This window comes from Ylistrum balloti, unplaced genomic scaffold, assembly GCF_031769215.1.
Source record: "Ylistrum balloti isolate Yb309-2 unplaced genomic scaffold, AGI_CSIRO_Ybal_v1 Utg370618, whole genome shotgun sequence".
Classification (NCBI taxonomy): Eukaryota; Metazoa; Mollusca; class Bivalvia; order Pectinida; family Pectinidae; genus Ylistrum; species Ylistrum balloti.
The window spans coordinates 54227-77446 of record NW_026782379.1 but is presented as its reverse complement, the minus strand read 5'-3'; the positions used below and the strand labels follow the sequence as shown (position 1 = coordinate 77446).

The 23220-nt window shown below is 35.0% G+C and overlaps 1 protein-coding gene across 15 annotated transcripts in view; it reads right to left on the bottom strand.

Moving 5' to 3' along the window:
- Nucleotides 1-859: 859 nt before the first annotated feature.
- LOC132557048 (protein polybromo-1-like) overlaps nucleotides 860-23220 on the bottom strand; it is a 53945-nt gene continuing 31584 nt past the window's right edge. For 5 of the 15 annotated variants that reach the window (XM_060221516.1, XM_060221513.1, XM_060221525.1 and 2 more), the window contains 9 exons: nucleotides 21495-21638; nucleotides 20046-20087; nucleotides 19633-19674; nucleotides 17717-17842; nucleotides 14884-15070; nucleotides 13581-13658; nucleotides 4800-4905; nucleotides 4314-4540; nucleotides 860-3790 (listed from right to left, as the gene is read on the bottom strand). In XM_060221516.1, coding sequence (XP_060077499.1) covers nucleotides 3789-3790; nucleotides 4314-4540; nucleotides 4800-4905; nucleotides 13581-13658; nucleotides 14884-15070; nucleotides 17717-17842; nucleotides 19633-19674; nucleotides 20046-20087; nucleotides 21495-21638 — 954 coding nt within the window. In that variant the 3' untranslated portion in view covers nucleotides 860-3788. Of the gene's footprint in view, nucleotides 3791-4313; nucleotides 4541-4799; nucleotides 4906-13580; nucleotides 13659-14883; nucleotides 15071-17486; nucleotides 17607-17716; nucleotides 17843-19632; nucleotides 19675-20045; nucleotides 20088-21494; nucleotides 21639-23220 lie in introns of all 15 variants that reach the window. The other 10 variants (XM_060221517.1, XM_060221527.1, XM_060221524.1 and 7 more) reach the window with 8 other exon arrangements.

The following is a 23220-nucleotide window of genomic DNA, read 5'->3' as shown; positions in this document are numbered from 1 at the left end:
TGAATGCCATCCAGTTATTGCAATTGACTTTCCTCGTGTATTTATGTGAAAATAAATCCCACGCAAAATATAAGTGATTTATAGTATATGGCATTGTGCCATTCCAAAAGGAAGCTGGCAGTTTTAGGTAAAGTGGAAACCTGAACCTCCCTCCAGAAGTCATCTAATAAATTAATGAATAGCAGAAAGGCGTGAATATTGAAATGTCTATTTTATAACCACAGAGATTAACCAACCATAACATCATTACATCTGCAAGATTATCAAAAGGCAGCAAGGACCCTTGGATTCCTGAAAAGGACTCTGAAGACCCAACCAACCAACCAAGATCACATCCTTATAACTACAAAGATCTCTTCTAGAGTAGGCCTTTATAGCATAAATTACAAACATGTACACTTCAACTGCACTAAGCAAATACAGAAATAGCTCGGAAAATCTTCTCACATCACAGGAGGCAAGTACAATATAAAATAGAAAATGTAGTGATCAATTTAGGTTGACACTAGTGGCAAAAGGATAACACAACTACTGCCCTACAAGTCTGACAGAGGACTTGTTCTCCTGGAAAGGATTTCACAATACTATCACCAAGCAAGCTCGTCTGTGCTCTCTCAATTTCTCTCAGGTTGACTTCATCAAGATGTCCTTTGTCTTAAGAAGACTAAAATGTTCTTCCATCAGACCTCACCGTGTCGACATTTGGAGTGTTAAAGGCACAAGTGTCTTGACACTAAATACCTTATCAACTGACTCACTACTGATGTTCTATACTAAGAGTGTACCTCTTGTATACAACAGAACATCTAAAGCTGTTGAAGGAGGTAATCTAGCATGAACAAAAAATAAACAAAATTGACATATTTTAAATATTTATTAAATTCTATATCAATTGAACCCTACTACTCTTCTAGATCAATTACATTAAGCTGACGAACAATTGTAAATATAGTCAAGTCAATCATAAATAGTTCTCACAATAAAAATATCAAAGACAAAAGAGACAAAAAAAACTGCGAGATTGCACCACTAGAACCAAAACTCACAATGTATTCCTCTCCCTCAACTGTCTAATATCTATCTTCATTTTTTTTAACTAAAAAAATTTTCATACCTTTGAAAATTTGAATTAATCTTAGTAGATAAATTGCAGGAAAAAAAAGTTATTTATTTTGAAAGGATGGAGAAAACTTTTATCAAAAACCGTTTTATCTGTATGGCCTGTATTTATACCCTTGACATATTTTCAGCAGTATTTTGGATAGATTATTTAAGCTCAATTTCGTTCTGACCTATTTGGTGTAATGATGTTATAAGTAAAAAAAACTCACATGACTAGAGACACATGTCACATGATACAACAAGTGTTACTATGACAACAAACAAAATAGAATTCTCCTTTCCATTGAATATATTTTAACAACATTTAAAAAGTCAAAGTTATAAGTAACATTGTAGAGAACTATGCTGAAAATGGTGCAATTACGGCACATCACAATTAGCTTATCTAAAGAGAAGCTAAGTGTTGGACCAGAAAGGAACACATTAAGTTAATGATGCGAGACGGTGATGATGAATGAACAAGAAAATCAACAATACTGACAAGATTTGAGTATTAATTGTTCATTTTGTATACCAAGCCTCTCACAGAGATCAAACAACTGTTATATCATTTGACAAAACAGTTACCAGGTCAGTTCTGAAAAGACTTCCAATCTGTATCTTTTGAATCTCTCTGAATTTTGGCTTATATTTACCATGCATTTGACTTTTTATACTCTCATCATTTCTTATTAATATTATCTTATCAATATATTTCCTTTTGATTTTATATTGGTACTGTACCTGTTACAAATATGGATTTCTGTAGACCTCATACCAAATCCAAAAATCTTCTGCATATGTTAATCACCACAAGCTCTTCAACACTTCTAAATAACTGCAGCATTCATGACATCCAAAAATAAACCAGTTCCACTCAAAATTTGTAAAATATATCTTCAGAGTAAAACTTGAGACAAAACATGCATGTATGTAAACAGCAAAATTATGACTTAAGAACATTACTCTAAGTGAGATCATTTTCTGCATTAAATGCTTAACCTTACAATAGGATCCCATCAAGTTTTAACAAATATGTGCACCAATCGATAAATGCAATGGAATTCTATAGACTTTCTCATTTGCATTGTATAAATATTACAGTGTAATTGGGGGCCTCCAGACTAATAACTTGTACACAAAACATTATCACTTCACATAAAATCACAAGTCTATAACACTGTACATTTCCCTACTTCATTATTTTAAGTAGGAACTTTACTTTCGTAAAATGCTTATAGGTTCCTTAATCATATTATTTTGAACACAATATATAATGTCAAGTTTGAACACAATATGTCTAATATTATGTAATTATGTAGCAAATAACATTTCTTAATTGTCCATGCTAACTTACAGCAGGCTTCTTGCACATCTCACCAAATTACTAATTCGCTCACAAACACCAGCACAGAATTGCAGATTCACATTGCATTCACACACACACATATATACAAACACACCTTCACTTGTGTCATCCAAGATTATATGGGGAGGGAGGAGGTAAGATTTGGCAATTAGTAACTGATTTTTAAAACCAGTTAATATTTGCATTTTGGGCCCCAGAAAAATCAGCTCAATCCAATAGTTTAAACAAAACCACCATGTTTTCTGTTCCATCCCTTCCCCACATATCATTAATTTCTGGAATACCTTGTATACCACTCACAACAATCAAAAGACATCTTTGTCCAGCACACTTTCATAAGAATACTAATATAAACGCCTCCACATCCCTGAGATTCACAATAAAGTACTACCATACTTTGGTCCAGTTCTGTTTCTTAAACATCCCAAGGGACTTTTCTTTATTGGTTCTGAGATTAAGAAGGTGGGTCATTACATTCACAAAGAAACCTTCATCCAGCATTTAGAGAGAAATTACAATGATTTAAAACACTGTATTTATTTGATTAACTATTAAATACCTCACTTTGATCTTTAGAAACTGCCAGCTACTACAACACTTTATTCTGTTTTTGTATGGTCTTTTATTTAATCTTGAGAGTGTTGACTTCAAAGATATCAAATATTTGTATGGTGTAATAACTTTCTGTTGGGCTAGTAGTTGACCTGAATCCCAGTGCATCTCCCTCAGGATGATCCCTAACAGGGTCGTGCTGGGTCCACACATTGTTGTAGTTCATGACCTTTGTGAACCTGTCTCTGGTTCGTATGTCCACACATTGTTGTACTTTGTGATCCAGGATTATCCCGTTACAGGCTCATATTATCCACACATTGTTGTAGTTTATGACCTGGTTGAACCTACTTTGTGATCCAGGATTACCCTGTCACTGGCTCGTATTGTCCACACATTGTTGTACTCTGTGATCTCAGTGAAATGATGACCCTACATGCTGACAAATGCTCTACTTGTTAAATAAGTCCAATGTTACTAATGCAATTTTGAACACATCAAGAGCAATTCCAACACATAGATGCGGACTAAATTCAACAGTATAAACCCACAAATATTTAAATTAGCCCACTAGTGACAAATCACAACACAGGAGCGACATGTCACAACAGCAAATCCTCCTAAGTCTAATTGACATCAATATAGTAGCCAACAACAGGACACAGGTCACACTGCCGCGTCCTATCCAGGAAGAACTACAGATTTATCGGCAGGGCATGTGGCATTGGAAGGTAGATTTACGTGGCAAACACCTGTCTACTTTTGATCCTGTAAAAAACATAATATTGCCAAGTCAAACTAAATACATGACATAACTTTAAGATAGAAATTTGAAGACTTTGTCTTACATTTCATTTCATTTAAAAGCATGAGTCCCGACTTTAGTACAAAGTCTGAAAAAATAAATATAACACAGAATTCAGGCAATTCAATATAAATGATCATCACTGAATTCAAACAATAAAATATTTTTAAATCAACTAAACTGATAAAGATTTATCATGATTTACTTTCATTGATGTACAGAAATGGTGAAATGTGATTAAGTTTCATTCTTATCACAAATGATGTCATATTGCTGATACCAATATTGGTAATCACCATACTCAGATAACAAATGTAATTTCCATTTTCTTTTGTACTAATCCTGTTTTGGTATATGGACTTCCACTGATCTTGTGGCAAAATTAGATAAATCATGACAAAAACAAAATGAAAGTTGTTACATAAAGGAAGAGAGTAACGAGGTCTGACAGATTTAGTGTAATTGTGAGTCACTCTTTGTACTTACACAGAGCCTCAAATGGCAAGGTGCGTGATATGTTCATTGTGTCCTTCATCATAAGATCTCGTAATGCCCATAATGCATCTGTTACATTTCCATGGTAACCAGCACCCTGGGCCAGCCAATGGGCAGGTAAACGGCTCTCATCTGTTAAAGTATTATCTGAAGTGGCAGACAGGTTCTTCTCCCAGTCACTGATGTGTGGTTTGTCAGCACTTAGCCCCTCTATATATCTGAAAATACAATATAGATTTGCATACAAAGTTGTTTACATGGATCTGAGCAACAAAATGTTGTAACTCAAACTTTGTGATGGATATCATGAAAATTGTGAATTTAAATAAAACATTTTATCACAATTATACACTTTACAGTATCAATCCACTGTAGTTTTAACATGAAGGATCCAACTGGACAAGAATTCTAACAATCTGTTAGGTTCCATCATCTTTTCCCTTTTATAAAGTAGTTAATCTCCTCTATAGCTCCTACCTTAGGTAAGCCTCTGAGTGCAGCAGCCTCTGCGTTCTGGGGGGTACACTCACAAACATCGGAGATGGGGGACGTGGCGGTGGGGGTGGAGGTGCCATCTGGGGACCTTTGAAATGAAACACAAGCAGGTTGTCATAAATAAAATCTATTTAAATGTTGAAAGACTACACAACATCTGAAGGCCTACCTATCCGTAGCATGTATTAATCTGGCTAATGGCTTGATATCCAGTGACTAAATGACCCAGAAATGCCGTTATCCTAGATACAACCATACCTTATGTTTGAAACTTACAGAGTTATCTCCTCCAACACTTTGACTATATATGGTGTACATAACTTACTGCAATAACATATTCCAGGGATGTTGTTAAGTAATACATAATATATCCATTTTCAGTCTCAGAGGCAGACTGCATTAATCCATTGTATTTAACACTTTCATTTCAATGGATTTTCAACATATACTGAAGTACAGAATTCAATACCTCATACATACATATTCACATGATACCCAGCTTCATGAATTCCTTATAAATTTCAAAAACTTGTATGGTAGATTTAAATCCTCACAAACTTGAGGAACAATTTTGCAGTTTCAAACTATAGCTCAGTTCCAGACAGCCTCAGCACCACAGAGTTAGACATAAATGTAGCATAGCATCCATTTTACCCTTCCTTGATAGGACAAGAGCTTTGGTTGAATGTTTCCATACATGCAGTATTGACCAAATATTACAGGATAAAGATGTGAGCACAGATACAGAACTTCTCAGTATGGAGAAAAGAAATCAAAATACAAGACAAAATTTCCTATCTCAAAATACTATGATCCTGACTTAGGTCTATTACAAGTCATCTACATCTTCTTATTGTGAAGTATCTGTCCACTTTCCATGTCTAGACATTTCTGCTTCCCTGACCTAAGGTTTTAAGCATTGCATATAACATTCATGGCCTCTTTCCCAATATCGCAATTTCCATGAAAAATGTTGTGTACTCAATGTTTCAAGAGATGAAGGTTGTTAATGACTATGGGGAAATTTTCTGGTTGACAATGTGATTGCTTTGGAAAATATTGTATTTCCTTGTGCAATATGAAGTTAGATGTGTTTGATGCTCATTAATATGACTGGTGGTTTTGTTAACTAACTTAATTGACTAGGATTAACATGGCAGGTGTTGATGATGAAGACATCCTTCTCTTACACCTGGTATTACCTATTTTCTTCCAACTTTTTCAAAAGCCTAACAGTAATTTTTTCATATTTTGCCCTCAATTATCAATTTTAACTTTGGAGATAATATGTATATGGCTAGTTGTTGTTGTAGTATTTTCCTTTTTATTCTTAACTTTTTTGTTCCATCACAAGTAGGACAAATGATGCTGTTAAAATAGTGACAACCAACACTGTTATAATTGGAACAACTGACATCATCATAATAGGGACAACTGGCCCTTTCACAATAGGGACAACTGATGTTGTCACAACAGGGGCACTCATCATCTGGACAAATGACACTGTCACAATAGGGACAACTGATGTTGTCACATAAGGGACACTCATCCCCTGGACAAATGACACTGTCGCAATAGGGACAACTGATGTTGTCACATAAGGGACACTCATCCCCTGGACAAATGACACTGTCACAATAGGGACAACAGATGTTGTCACATAAGGGACACTCATCCCCTGGACAAATGACACTGTCACAATAGGGACAACTGATGTTGTCACAACAGAGACACTCATCATCTGGACAATTGACACTGCCACAATAGGGACAATTGACACTGTCACAATAGGGACAACTGATGTTGTCACAACAAGGACACTCATCCCCTGGACAATTGACACTGTCACAATAGGGACAAATGACACTGTCACAATAGAGATGTCTGATGCTGTCACTACAGGAACCACTGATGCTGTCAGAATAGGTACAACTGACACTGTCACAAAAGAGATGTCTGATGCTGTCACTACAGGAACCACTGATGCTGTCAGAATAGGTACAACTGACACTGTCACAATAGAGATGTCTGATGCTGTCACTACAGGAACCACTGATGCTGTCAGAATAGGTACAACTGACACTGTCACAAAAGAGATGTCTGATGCTGTCACAACAGGAACAACTGATGCTGTCAGAATAGGTACAACTGACACTGTCACAATAGAGATGTCTGATGCTGTCACTACAGGAACCACTGATGCTGTCAGAATAGGTACAACTGACACTGTCACAATAGAGATGTCTGATGCTGTCACTACAGGAACCACTGATGCTGTCAGAATAGGTACAACTGACACTGTCACAATAGAGATGTCTGATGCTGTCACTACAGGAACCACTGATGCTGTCAGAATAGGTACAACTGACACTGTCACAAAAGAGATGTCTGATGCTGTCACAACAGGAACAACTGATGCTGTCAGAATAGGTACAACTGACACTGTCACAATAGAGATGTCTGATGCTGTCACAACAGGAACAACTGATGCTGTCAGAATAGGTACAACTGACACTTTCACAATAGAGATGTCTGATGCTGTCACAACAGGAACAACTGATGCTGTCAGAATAGGTGCAACTGACACTGTCACAATAGTCACTGTCAACAGGAACAACTGATGCTGTCAGAATAGGTACAACTGACACTGTCACAATAGAGATGTCTGATGCTGTCACAACAGGAACAACTGATGCTGTCAGAATAGGTACAACTGACACTGTCACAATAGAGATGTCTGATGCTGTCACTACAGGAACAACTGATGCTGTCAGAATAGGTACAACTGACATTGTCACAAAAGGGATGTCTGATGCTGTCACAACAGGAACAACTGATGCTGTCAGAATAGGTACAACTGACACTGTCACAATAGAGATGTCTGATGCTGTCACTACAGGAACAACTGATGCTGTCAGAATAGGTACAACTGACATTGTCACAAAAGGGATGTCTGATGCTGTCACTACAGGAACCACTGATGCTGTCAGAATAGGTACAACTGACACTGTCACAAAAGGGACAACTTACACTTTCAAGTAAAAAACAGAAAAAAGAGACAGATTCAAAATATGGACAGGAGTCAATGATGGCTCTGTCAGTAAAGTATTGATGCAACTTGAGGTGAAAATTTGAAATGTGTAGTTCCATGTTTGTATTTGATGTACTTTTGTGTTTCTTATGAAGCTGAGATCACAAGGAGCCCTCAGCTTTTGTGATTGTGTCCATGGACAAGACACTAGACCCCAATAACTTTGGATAGAATGCAACAGCTAATGGAACCAGCAAACAAACATGTAAGAGAGCCTCCTCATGTAGGTTGACATTTTTATGTTTTTGTTACCAAAACAGGAGAACCATTCAATGAAATATCCCAAAGTTCAAAGTTTTCACAATATCAACCAGACTAGAAAGAAGGGCTGTCAAAGGTACACAACTTTCACCCGGATACTTGATCACTGAAACCTGACCAGTACCTGATTACCTGCAAGTTTTAGTAACGTAATCACCACAAGTTCAAGAAAGGATGGTATTGGTGATAAAGGTCGATTTGTCAAGTTTGTTTGGCTAACCAACATGGTTCAGACTTATATAGTAGTCCAGACATTATTGACTAGATCAGGAAAATGACTACTATGATGTGTTTTCAGACTTTGTAGAGTTACAATTATCATACGCTTGTAAGAAAACATTTTCTAGTGAACTTTACAATAGCACTAAGTAGCACTGACTCGGGTAAACATTTTTTACCCAGGTCAAGATCAAAACTGACCCGAAATGGGTGGCCCAGCTACAGCCCTATTTGAAAGATAGTTAAAAGGCAGAAGTTAGCAACTGATACCTCATCGCCTTATTTAAGGTAATTGTTTTCTTTCCTGAGTTCTATGAAATATCATAAGAAGCTAGTAATATATCCTACTACCCATACATTCACTACACTACATGTAGGAACTAAAATAAGTAAAAAAAGAAATAACATACATCATGCTACACCACTGAATCAACATCTCAGGTCTACAGCAGTCCTGACATGCTTTGACAAAAAAAAAAAACCAAAAACCATATCATTGAGCATGCTTCATACACTTATTCTAACTAAAAAAAATAAATTAAAAAATGCCAATATGTGAATTTCTATTTGATCATATGTATAGCAGTGATAATGAAACTAGTCAAAGTATCTTTGATGACTGTCCCTCGTCATATTGCTAGCGATGACACAGGGTGTGATGGTGAAACAACAATCTTTTGTAATAGTGATCACAACCTCACACAAATATCTAAATCAGTAAAAGGCATGTCCAATATAAAAAATATTTGTGAAGTTTTATCAAGCACTGTCACTAAATAGGACTTATATCAGAATGACAGAAAGGCAGACATAAAGAACAAATCACAGTGCCATGGCTAAGGTGAAGCGTGAGGAGTTACTGGTGGAGTGTCCTACAATTTACAGTATGTGGTTCATTGATAAGGTTAATGGTGGAGTGTCCTACAATTTACAGTATGTGGTCCATTGGTAAGGTTAATGGTGGAGTGTCCTACAATTTACAGTATGTGGTTCATTGATAAGGTTAATGGTGGAGTGTCCTACAATTTACAGTATGTGGTCCATTGGTAAGGTTAATGGTGGAGTGTCCTACAATTTACAGTATGTGGTCCATTGGTAAGGTTAATGGTGGAGTGTCCTACAATTTACAGTATGTGGTCCATTGGTAAAGTTAATGATGGGGTCTAGTTAATGGGGAAACAACTGGTCTTATGTTCCACAGCAACACTGTGTGGTCCTACTGTATGCTTAATGGTTGGATCAAACTTGTTAGTGGGGAGATAACTGGACTTACATTCTACAGCAACATTGTGTCGTCACGACATCATGATATGGTAAGTCAAACAGTAGGATCTAGTTAATGGAGAGATAACTGTTCCTCTCAATAACATTTACACATTATCATAATATGGTAAGTCAAACAGTAGGATCTAGTTAATGAGGAGATAACTGTTCCTAAAATTACTGGCAACACATTATGATGTGTTTAATGAAAGGGTCTAGTTAATGGGGAGATAACTGTTCCTAAAATTACTGGCAACACATTATGATGTGTTTAATGAAAGGGTCTAGTTAATGGGGAGATAACTGTTCCTATCAATAGCATTTTCGGAGCTGCAGGCGACTAAAGTCGACATGCAGACAGGCCGCCGTAGGCGACTTTGGTCGATAATTTTTATATCTTTATTATATATATTTTTGTAAAATTTGGCGCTGAGCTGTACATTGTGAGAGATATTTGGCACTGAGCTGTACATTGTGAGAGATATTTGGCACTGAGCTGTACATTGTGAGAGATATTTGGCACCGAGCTGTACACTGTGAGAGATATTTGGCACCGAGCTGTACACTGTGAGAGATATTTGGCGCCGAAAGGGTTTATGACAGGGTCTTGTTAATGGGGAGATAACTGTTCCTATCAATAGCACTTACACATTGTGACGTGTTTAATGACAGGGTCTTGTTAATGGGGAGATAACTGTTCCTATCGATAGTATTTATACATTATGATGCGTTTAATGATAGGGTCTTGTTAAGGGGGGAGATAACTGTTCCTAGAATCAACAGTAACACATAATGATGATGTGGTAAGTTTAATGCTAGGGTTTGTTAATGGGGAGACAACTGGTCCCACAATTTCTAACAATATTTATGTATGGTCCTACAGTAGGGTTATTGGTGGGGACTCATCAAAGTGAAACATGACATTTACTGCAGTATAAATGTAAGGTTAATACATTTGTAAGCAGTCTAATTAGTTGAAAGACAGTTAATCAGGCACTAGTTATCATGTTCTTTGGTTTCAATTCTTGGATATATCAATAAATTTCTTCCTTTTTGAAAAGTGTCATTCACTCTGTGTAAATGCATGAGAATAATTTTGTTATTTTTACTTTATTCAAGGATTGCTGCTTAGTTTGAAGGTAATAATATATTATCCAAAACTATTCAAAGAGACACATTTTGTAAAACTGAAACCTCCGACACACTGCTTCTCCTACCTTGACCCATGCTTTGGGGTGGCATACCCGCATGCGGACTAGGAGGCATTCCTGGATAGACTGCCACAGTCCCGGGGGTGGGACCTGGGGACATAGCAGGGTGGGGACTAGCCATGCCTGGGTGGGGTGTATGAGGCTGACCCTGGGGGCTGCCAGGGTAGGGTCCCTGTCCCATGGACATAGGGCGCATCCCCGAATGAGACTGCTGTGTGTAAGGCATGTACTGGCGCTGCGGAGTCATGGGCGACATCCCCTGGCCTGGACGTGGTGCCATCCCTGGCGTAGGGACATTGTGTAAACCTTCGCAAATAAAATCAAAGGAAAACCATACCAAAAAGCTACAGCAACAAACGGCCAACCACAAAATAAATTGAAACACCTTATAACCTGTGTAAACAAACTAAGAAGCCACTTTATTCCATACAGATCATGAAAGAGATGATTTATTTTCTATTATTATCAGGTCCTGTCAAGTTTAAGTCCAACTTTGTTTGTTTACACAAGTTTAAAGGGAAAATATATCAAGCAAACAATCACAAGATAAACAATAAAGTAAATCATTCAAGTATAAAAATAATATTTAAGACGATGTATAATTCATTCACAATCAAATAGTAAAATAAACCAATGACTTTGTCTGGTGATAAGGTTTGTTTATAGAACTGATAAATAAAAAAAAATACATAAAACAATTTGTCAATTACCTGCTTAATTTTTATAATATTATCTAATAAGCTTATAACCAGACAACAACAAAAACCACATTATCAGATATTGAGGACTTGGTATGATTTCAGTTATGTTCTGCCTCCCAATTCCATCAGAATTCAGAACCTTTAATTGAATTTTGAAAATGCTATTTAACAAAGTTTAGATACTTTCCTGATATTGTAATTAAAGTTTTTAGTTATGGTTTATATGGTAACCAACTGGAATTTTCCAAACAACTGCAAAATTTGAATTCCAGATCATTAAATTTATGCTAAAGAGACTTAAAATTTCCCTTGCAGATATTATTCACAATAATAAAAAATCTAAGTTTGTTCAAACATGCACTTTATAAAACATTTTTTTTTTCAAAGTTGTTCTCCATGGCAGTCATAAATGGAAAATGCTTTTTCACATCAAGAAAGTAAGGTTTTCAATTGTGATGGATTTTTGGGTGGCCAAAACTGACCAAATCCTTTCAATGGAAACAGCTCATGCAGGAATGAAAATTGGGTAGAATGAAGACTGTATAAATGTAGCTCTTTCAAATTATCCATGCAATCCAGTGGTGCTGAGGTGATTAGAATGGCAGATGTATGACAGGAGAGAACAAAATTGGGGAATCAGTGCTTTTCCCTCCCTTCCTTTCCAATATCTATTGTGCATTAAATAATGCAGGAAGTCGGGCAGGACCAGTGGATATACAATGGAATCATACTGTATTGTGATGATTCACAAGTGACCGTAAAGGGCTGAAACTAAATATGCAGACATGTGATGATGTCAAAAGTGGCAGTGTGGCACTAGTATACAACCATCCAGACTACTCTAGAAAGCTTACATGCACATGCAAAAAATCACCATTTTTAATCTACTGATCACTGTAATCAGCTGTAGGACTTGGACCTGATAAGCTTTTTACATGATAACTTTTACTTAGTTCAACTTTGTTGTGTTTCTTAAAATTGTTTCTCATAAGCTTTTAGAAATGTTACTTCTTCAAAAATGCTGAAATTTTTTTGAAGAATAATGGAGTTTTCTGTGAGCAAACACATTTAAACACTAAAGACATGCATCTGACTGGCTCCCACCACCACCTATATACAGCTGTTAAACTTGTGCTAAATAAGCTATTTATGTTAATCTATTTTTCTGAGTTGTAAGATTTATTGCACTATTGCTTCATTTGTCCAGCATTAAGATTATACCTGATAATATGCACACCCATGTTTGTGAAGTAAAACCACCAACAAGTGTTATCCTGTAATAAGCCTACCCCCTGACTTGAGCCCAGAGGTTATGCCATTGGTCCCCTTTACCTATAGCAGGATAAATACTACAATATTTTCTATGATTTTTAATATACTAAATCTGTGTTTTCATCACTGGTGTAATTACATAATAATGCCATAATATGTATACATCTTTTTCATTCATTTGATACATGTGAAATTATGTAGTTCTAAATTTTTTCCTTACACATGATTTATCTCGTCATAACTTGTTGCTCCTAAATTATATTAAGTAAAGACCAAAGCTGGAAGTTCCTGTTAACTGTAATCATCTCAAAAAGTGAAAGGAAACTTCAACTGCAAAACTCATTCATGGTCTGTCAATTAAGAACCACAATTCCTATCAGTACTGTAGATGAATCACTTCTAGGAAGACCACATTTATGACAATAACAAGGAATTTAAAAACTGTGGTGTTTTTTCAGCAAGTTCTAATGTGGCTCATGAGTAATCCTGTTCTCACTGATTATGTGGGTCCACAACCAACAAAAATTTTTGGAACTTTCCACTTTTCATGCCTCATTGAGAAAACTGGTGTAAGTAATGTATTTAAGACTGAGATAAATGTGAATTGTTCTCTTTTTAAAACCCTGTAACCAATGTAAGGCCTCATCCAACAGTGTCTGTGAGACACATATCTGTGACTGGCGCCCTGGTGTTCGTAAGTGACCACTGCCTAGTATGCAGGTGTGGTGAGGAACACCTAGCTTACCTTGCATGGGTGTGTATTGTTGTGACTGAGCACCTTGTGGTGTACCATAGCTCTGATAATTGTATTGACCTTGGTAGCCTGTAAACAAAACCATTACATTCAAAATAGCTGTCCAACATACTACAACAGAAAAACACACAAAGCTTTAAAATCAATCAAGCAGTGGTAGAGATACAGTGAGCCAAACTAAAAAAAAAAGGCACAACACATTTCTTTCATTTAAGGACAATTTTGATAGTTCCGAATGATTATCCCAATGGAGGGTGGTATTTACTAAATTTTGAATATTTTTTGCCGTTTCTCCCTTTTTTTCCCGTTAAAATCTCTTATATCATTTACATTTTACAAGTTGTACGATTATTAATTTTCTTGTAATTAATGAAATTTATTCTTTGAGTCCATTATTTTATGTTGGAGATCTAAATAACCTATTGGTAGGTACTTATTCTTCACAACAAAACAAACTATTTGGGAGATTTACCAAAGCAATAAATTAAAGATGAATTAATTTCAAGCACATAGTACAGCAAAATTTAACATTCAGCCATGAGAGCATCAGAGTGAAAGAAGGTTATCACTGGGCTAAAATAATGTAACATAAGACAAATGAAATATTGATTTTAAAGAATGTAAAGTGAAAAGCTCTGCTACAATAATTAAATCTAAAAGCAGAGTGCAAACTAACAACAAAATACAAAGTACATTGTACATGTAACAAAAAGAAAAAAAAAAATGACAAAAAAAAAAAAAAATCATAGGATAAGGGGAAGCTACTCTGTATATGTTACCATCACCAGCTACTTAAGTATAAATAAGTTATGCAAAGAAAAATATAATTTGAACTGAAGCATACCACCACCAGCTAGGTAGCTATATATCAGGTCAGAAGTGCTCCCTTGGTGACCCAACAATTCTGTGCTCCACACTTTGACACCAGGTTACATGGTTGAATCTACCTGGTACAGTGATAATCCACAGTTCTTTTAACTATGGTGAAGGGACTCAACATTAACTAGTCCTGTACAGAAAGAGGCTAATGCTGCAGCAGCTCTGGTACTATAGAAACAAAGTACATCAACTTTGGTACCTTGTTACAGATAGATGATGAAAAGACTCCGGGCAATCTTGACAGTCCAACACCGCAGAAGTTATACAAGGGAAGTTATCTTAGTGATCTATCAACTAAAATGTATTCTGCACCTGAGAGACATCTGCATTAAACACAAAGAGCTGTGACCTACCTTCTGGGTGATACATTGACGAGTCTGAAGATCATCCCTTGTTCCAGGGACATGCTACTTACCTCCTGGAGTGATAGGTCGACTTGAAGATCCTGGTGAAGCCCGTCCCCCATCCCAGGGACTCTGAGAGCGATTTAGAGATTCATTGAAGGCTCGTTCTGCTTCTTGCTGTTTTGCTTGTTGCTCTTCTGCTACTTTCTTTGCTTTTTCCTCATATTTTTCTTTTTCCTCTTTTGATAAATTCCTCCACTAAAGGAATACCAAACAACATCAAAATTCGACATCATTTACTAAATATCAAAACAACTTCATGTATAATGAAAGACTAATATAAACTGTATTAAGTTTAGAAAAATAAATAATAATAAGAAAAAACAATTCTGACTTTCTTTCCAAACATGCCAAAACCTATTCAAACATCACCTATCAAATAAAAAGATTTACCAGACATTTTATCATGATGGTCTGCAAATATCAAGTTGATACATTATGAACTTGTTTTGTTATCCATTCTAATCATCTTTCTTGAATACTAATGCCAGACTGATGATGTGAGCCATCAAATATTGTTCATGCTGACAGATAAAAATAGAACACAAAACGTCAACATGCTTCACTATTTGAAAAGGGAATTTATTCATGTAATCTTAAGACTGTCATTTTTCAAAAGAAAAAAAGTTGCAGAAATATATCAACTGCATGAAGTCAAAAGATTCAAAAATTTTGACAACAAAACATTATATAAAGTTATCCGAAATGCATAAATACATGCAATTTAACTGGCATGCAGATAGAGGTATCTAGATAAGCCACTATACTACCAGTAGTAAATATGTTACGGCCAACAGAGCATGACCGTTCACCATATATAGCGCTGGTACCATTGCTTTCAATCACCGGCAAGCTCTGATACTGATAAACCCTTAATCCTAATATGGCATCCCCCCATGATTTATCCATGCAAGTGTAAGTATTCTACCACCATCACTGTTATAAAATCCCCTTCATAATCCAGTCACTAGAATGATTTCTATAAAATATTACTCTTCAGGAAAAACAACTTGAATAAAGACATGTTTGTACTTATTTCTAATTTGTTTATCAGATATTCAAAAATCTGATCAGAAAGTGTGTAACAATTAAATATTACATGTACAAAATTCTTCTACTTTCATTTTACATGTATAATGTGATCTTGTATTCAGGGAAACAGAGGTAGCTGATCAGTCTAGTAATATAACCTTAACAAAGTTCATTCTTCTGAATGTCTTGCTAGTTTCATAGTGATTTCTTCATATTTTATTTTTTGAAAGTCATTATGCACAGTGTTGTATTTATGGTGAAAGTAGCCTTTGTTAAATTATTACTAAGTGTAAATTGGTGATCAAACACGAAGTACAGTATACCTACCGACAGTATATATCTTACCAGAAGATGCATTTGTTACAATAAAGTAGGCAAACAACCTCTAACCCTTACATTAGTAAAAGACAACAGATATTCATCTTGCATGCATGTTCTCCATCAATATTCAATATATGTTGAACAATCCAGTACCATAATCAATCAATAAGGATCTTCATTCTGTTTTCTTATTTCATCAAGTAATTCTCTTCATGCATAAATGATCCAAAATCATTCAACAACATAAAACGTTTGACGCCACATTACAATATTTTACAACATTCATTCTGTCAGCTACAACATATACTTGGTGAGGTACAACATCCACAACATACAACATTTAGGTGAAGTGATCAAACAATCTATTTATATATACATATAAAGCATTCACAAAAAAAAAAAAAAAAAAATGGAAAGGAACCTCCCAGAATAAAACCATCATCAAGCAAATCAACAGTTCAAATGTAGGACTAAAATCAAAAACTCTTTGAAAGAAATGAATTTATTTAATTCTGAAATTCAAAAGAACGATTATACACTCACAACACCAGGTAAACGAAAGCTTGTTTTGTAGCGTGACTGATGACAGAAAATATAAAGAGGGCATTCTTAGGATGTGAGACAGCGAGAAAAAATAGCAGAGCATTCAAGTATTGTCCAACATCATTAATCTGAACACTATCTAACAGTTTCCACCACTCTACTGAAATTCATTCAATATTCTAAATAATTCATATATATGTACCCTAAAAATCAAATAAAAAATTGCTGAAGTATAAAATGCCACATTGTTTACACATACAGAATGTGAATGATCCTGTAATTGTCTGGGTATGACAAGATACCAGAATCATTAACAATGTTGTTACCTTATACTTAATCCTGTGAAACATTAACTGATTTGGAACTCTACACGCACTATTTAACATGAAAATTTCATATCTTCAATTTACTAAATTGTTAGGATCTACTTTTTTTTTTTTTTTTTTTTTAATTTTAAATGGGTAAACTATAAAATCTAATGATGTGGACAATTTTCTTCTAGGAAAAAAGTGTCCAATTTTAAATAAAAACTGACTTCTTTAGTAAATACCTACTTTAGAAAGGTCTGATGACACTTAGCGTTTAAATATCTTGGATATAATATAAGTTTCTTTGCACAGTTTTTACAATATCTTAATTACTGAGGAAGAAATTTTGAAGTCAAAAGATCTAAATAATGTATGGTATAATCTGTTCAGTATATTTCCGACTCAATTACCTTCTCTCCGACTAAACGACTAATTTCTCCAAAAGATGTAGACGGGGCCTCTTGCGTGATCACTTTTCGCATTTCTTTGGAAAACAATATGTAACCACTTGGGTGGCGACGGGGCTTCTCCTACAAATTACCAAAAAGCATGCAACAATATGAAAGTCATGCAATGCACATGCAAATATTCTACTCTGGAGACCACAACATCGAGGCGGAGGTCACACCAACATTGTTACCTTGAGTCCCACTATACGACTTATCTCCCCAAATGTACAGTCAGGATTTTCCTGTTGAATGTGTTTGCGGATCTCCCCAGAGTATACTATGTAGCCACTAATTTGTCTCTTCATGTTGCTCTTAGCCTAAAATGTTAAAGTTCATCATCAACATCAACCCAGTGTTCACACCGCTGGAACATGACACATTTGACAGTGATGCAGACTTTAAGAAAATACATATCATATATATATATATGTATATCAGGACTAAATATGCAAGAAAACATGAATTTATCAACAAAGAAAATACAACAGACATTAATATTCTGCAAAAAAGAACCACACAAATGATTCACATAATTCATAACAATGAAACAATAACAGTATGTTTGCTATTATACAAGTATATATGTGTGTTAGTTCTTTCAATGTTTGGAATAAATTTTTCAACATTTTACTATTATGTATCATTAAATATGTAAGAACTCAGATCAATTTTTAAGAAATTAAAGTAATACACCCAGAATAAGTACAATTTTTGTAAAGTTAAAAGATCTGACAATTTCCCTGTTACTGCCCTCAATAGGATTTCTGGTTGAAAAAAAATACAAACTTGAATTTTGTATTTGTTCTTATTTCAACAGAAAACTTTCATTAAATCCTAAAATAGTAAAACAATTAAATTTGCAGCATAATTTCATACTTGAAGATTTTCAAATACATTTCCATACACCAGGAACTGATTAAATGAGAACAGAAGAGTTGCAGGAAACACAAGTTATAATTAGCAGTTACTTAGTAAGAAAAGTCAAACAAGACGAGGAGATTATTGAGCAGTTAAAATTGTGTAGAGCCTTTGATAAATATCTAAAGCAAAATCTTACAGGCTTGAAGACTCAAAATGATAATAAACGACAAAATATCTAACATATCATTGAAAACTCCTTTTAAGCGTTGGTATACAGAATATTTTTGAAAGTAATATGTACAAAGAATATTTCTGATAATCATGATACAAGGAAAATTACTTAACAATATTTCTGTTGATGAGAAAATGCAGGAGTTGTATGAAAAGATAATTAGTTTCAAGAATATGACCATGTTAATGGTTTCTAGAGTTACCTTCTGCAGAATAAGACAGCTTATTAGTGTTGAAGACAAGAACTGCGTCAGCATAAATTTTCTTGTGAATGAACATAAAATAACACAACTGGTGCAGAAAACTGTATGTTATACTATTATAAGAATTCACATGCAAGTCACATTAATTCAATATACATAAAATAACTATAAGAAAACAAACCCCTGTAAGTTTATTCTGAAAGTTCAAAAAGTTTGGTCCTTGTCTTGAATCATAACTTGTCAATATATAAACATGGTATACTAGTTGATTTGAATGCACATTTTATATCAATATCACCTAGATAGCTACTATAAAGCATCATGTATGCCTAATTGACACAAAACAGAAGGATGCAGGATGTAAGTTTCAGATGGGCCCCACTGAAGTCTAACATGTATGTCTATTATAAAAGTCAGACAAACAGAGACATGGCAGTAAAAACTGTTATCATATCATAACGTTTTAAACAGAATATCCTTTCAATCATTTACATGTATTTATCAGGAAGAAGATTCAAATTGACTGAATTTTCTGCAGAAAGCTATTGATAACGGCTATGTTATAATAAAACCTCTACTCTGACAACTCGTTGTTAGCCATGCACAAGCCTTAACGAACATCTGCACCCTGTAGTAGTTCCTATTGATGAGAAGCAGAGTAACCCCGCCAGCAACAAGAGACAGTGGTGATTAGCTTGAACATTTTCTCAGTGGGGGCACACATATATATAGAGCACACAAGTTTATAGGGAGACCTATAGTGATGTTAATTGCTGCACCTACAGTTTCTACACTTATTTACACAAATCTACCTTTTTCAGGACAACTTTTTCTTTTGGATGCTCATCCTCATTCTAAAATAAAGTACAAAAAAGGGTACACTACACGAGGAATGAACAACAACATAGGGACATGGCAGTGCCACAATGGCGGCTGTCTGCTTATCTAACTCATCACTGGAATCTCTAGCACATTTGCATTTAATATGGCATCAATATTTACAAACAATCCAGTAAAATATTTCTGACGTAAGTGTACAAGAAAATGAAATAAGTTGATGATAATTTTTCTTGCAACAGCCATTACCATAGCAACAAGATGCCAAATCCTCCTGGAAATAAATTGTGTACATCAAATACTGATGAAAAATCCTCAAGGGGGCATAACTCCTTGAAAATTTTTTGAATTTCATTTTTACAACCATGCCTAACTAAACAACATCTACCTTTTTCGGGGGGCATTTTTCTTTACCATGGTCATCCTCAGTCTAAAATAAAAGTGCAAAAAACAAGTACACATATGTACTACAATTATTGTACAACATCTAAAAAGCAGACAGTTACCAGTGTGAACTAAAAAGTGTAAGATGGAGGTGGTTACTGTTGCTATGGAAACAGTGTTTGTCAAGATAAATAACCATGACTTCTAAACCTTATTTATCTTCAATAAAATGAAATTTATGCAATGAAACTAGTAAACATTTGAAGTATACATTATCTGGTATAATTAGATGAATATATATAACTTGTTTGTTGTTAATGACCTGCTTACTTCTATTGTTATACAGTCATACATAAATGACAAAGGCTATCAGCATTAGGTAAAGCTGTCACTGGTTGTTTTCAATATGTAAAACATTTCTTCAATTATAGACAATAATGAATGAGAATCTTCAAACTAAAAAAAAAAGAGATAGACATCCATAGATTAGAGGAATCAGTTCCTAAGATAATTTTTGTATGTTGAAATAACTTTGAAGATTGTGTTTTGCAATAACTTAAACACAGAAAAACTTAAGTAAGTTACAGGAAAAACTCTTCATGACAAAACAAATCTATATACACCTATGTAGTTTGAGGACTAACTTTATCATAGTTTCAATGTCACAATTTACAAGAATAAGTTATGAATACTATAAATCTAAATGATACAGACTACTGGTGTACAGTTGATGATAATTCTACATCTAACATAAAGTATACAAAAACCCTGATCCCAAACCCAGAACATACCAAAGGACTTTATTTATACTACCACACTAAGATTAACATGCTGAATTCTGTACATATTCACTCTCGATATTCTTTAAAACATTGGTTAATGTATAATGTAACAGTAGCATGCTATATCAGTTAAGGTACAATCATCATTGTATATAAGAATTTCAGAAGCCAGAGACAAGACAGTAGTGATGAGATATGAGTTCATAATAACTATAAATTATAAAACCATCAATTTCTTTTTTATGATCATGTGTATAGCTGATGTCCTTTGGTATATTGTGTAGGTACATGTGTACTGACCAGTGTTACAAAGGTGTGTTGACCACAGTCCTGTATGATGACAGATATGACTTCCATATCCTTCAATCAAACAGCGATCGAAGTGTAACACATACAATACACAAATCTTTCAATGGAGGTAGACATGAGAGCATCGAGCATTTAAAAAACTCATCATTTTGGTTGAATTGAGCCATCAAACAGACAGAACACAAGGCATGCTACGCTGATATTGATATTTTCTCTTGAAGCACTATGTCTACCTCCATATTACATCAGTGTATGATACTATGCAAGAATGTGACACAATGTAACTACCAGTACTGTTATAACTGCTATACAGCCATTAATAAAACTGTCACCATGACCTCTAACCCTGAAGCCTGACTGACCTTTTTTGGAGGCTTCTCTGGAACAGGAGTTGCCTCCATGGATACGTTGAGCGTGTCATCAGCAGTTTCCGTGTCCCCATCCTGGGAGTCATCCCCATCTAAGTAGGGCACATCCACAACCTTCAACAGCAAGGGCGATGGCTCCTGAAAAAATTGCCAATACCAACTGGTTATGCTTAAGCAGCAGGAAGCAAAGCAACAAATGTAGGGAGCTTGCAGATCAGGCTGAGACTCTCAATATGCTATAAATGGAGGATTTATAAATGATTCGTGTTGGCCAGTCATAAAACGCAAGCAGTTAGCAGATGATCAAAGGTTAACTGAGAATGCCTGTAAAGAAGCAAGCAATCAGAGATTTCAACGGACTCAGTCAGACCTAATATCTTGTGTATGGTTTTAACAGTAATCATTCCAATTAACATTCAAATGATTCCACACAAATCTAAATGTTTGCTTCGGTACATACAGTCATCAAAATGACATTGTCATTACACTGTAAAGACAGACAGACAGACAAACTGCTGCATCATAAGCTACTACCGACATTCAAAAACAAATATGGTAACTGATACTAGATTGATCTCTGCATTAGAACCAAATAAACTACCTATATCAGCTATATCAGAAGTTAAATAAAATTTATATGTTGTGACTGAATTGTTGAATAGTTTTTACGAAATATCTGTGTTGACACAAAAATTACATGCAATGACTTTGTTCTGTAAAAACATTATCAGAGTTATGTTTTACCTTAGCATTGTATTACAATAACACACAAACTGCAAACATAGATTCCAACATGCATAATATAAACGGGCAAAAACTTTAAAAAAAAAGTACAAGGGATTAAGATTGGATTATTCTTTCACATACTGTAAAAGTTGTTTTTGATGGCTCAAATTTTCCCATGTTTACAAAAAGCTTGAAGCAAAATGGATGCATTTTCAGCAAAAGTCTGGAAATAGCCAACAATTGCCTCTGGTTTCAACTATCTATGATTTTTCAAGATACCATGTATTTACCATGACCTTATTTCATCCTTGAAAAAAAGAAACCCTCAAAAGTAACAACATTTACAGCCAATTCAAATATCATAACAGCTCATTTTTCTCCTAAAGTATTCTCATTTTTCTCCTAAAGTATTTATAAACTATTTAACATTTAATCATAACAATGTTCAATTGTAGCCGCAAAAAACATAATCTTCAGAAGGCAACATATTATGAAGCCATAAGCGTATAATCCAGGCAGTCACTGTGTTAAGACATATAGGGCCAATACAGGGACAGTATGGGAAAGCTTGTATGTATGACAGACAACAAAGTATGGAGGTAGGGTATTGGATGGCTAACAGATGGGGGCATTGTATTTGATGGACAATACCCTGGTATATGAAATGCCATCGAAAATGACTGAAAATCATATAATGGAAGTTAGACATTAGAGGTGGGGATTGCAAAAAATGAGATGGTTTCTGAATCAGAGGAAAAATGGACAAGATTATGATATGACAATATAAGAATGCCTTGTTAAAGGGACAAAGAAAGTACTGCTTATTACCAAATATAGATATGGGAAGCATTGAACAAGGACAAGATAGTGAGCACTTCTTCTAAAATGTCCAATATGTGGCAGATATTGTATCATTCTGATAAAAGGAAATGAAACATAAATCATTCAGATGGACGATACAGCTAGATTTAGGACCAGACAGCAGAATTTCGGA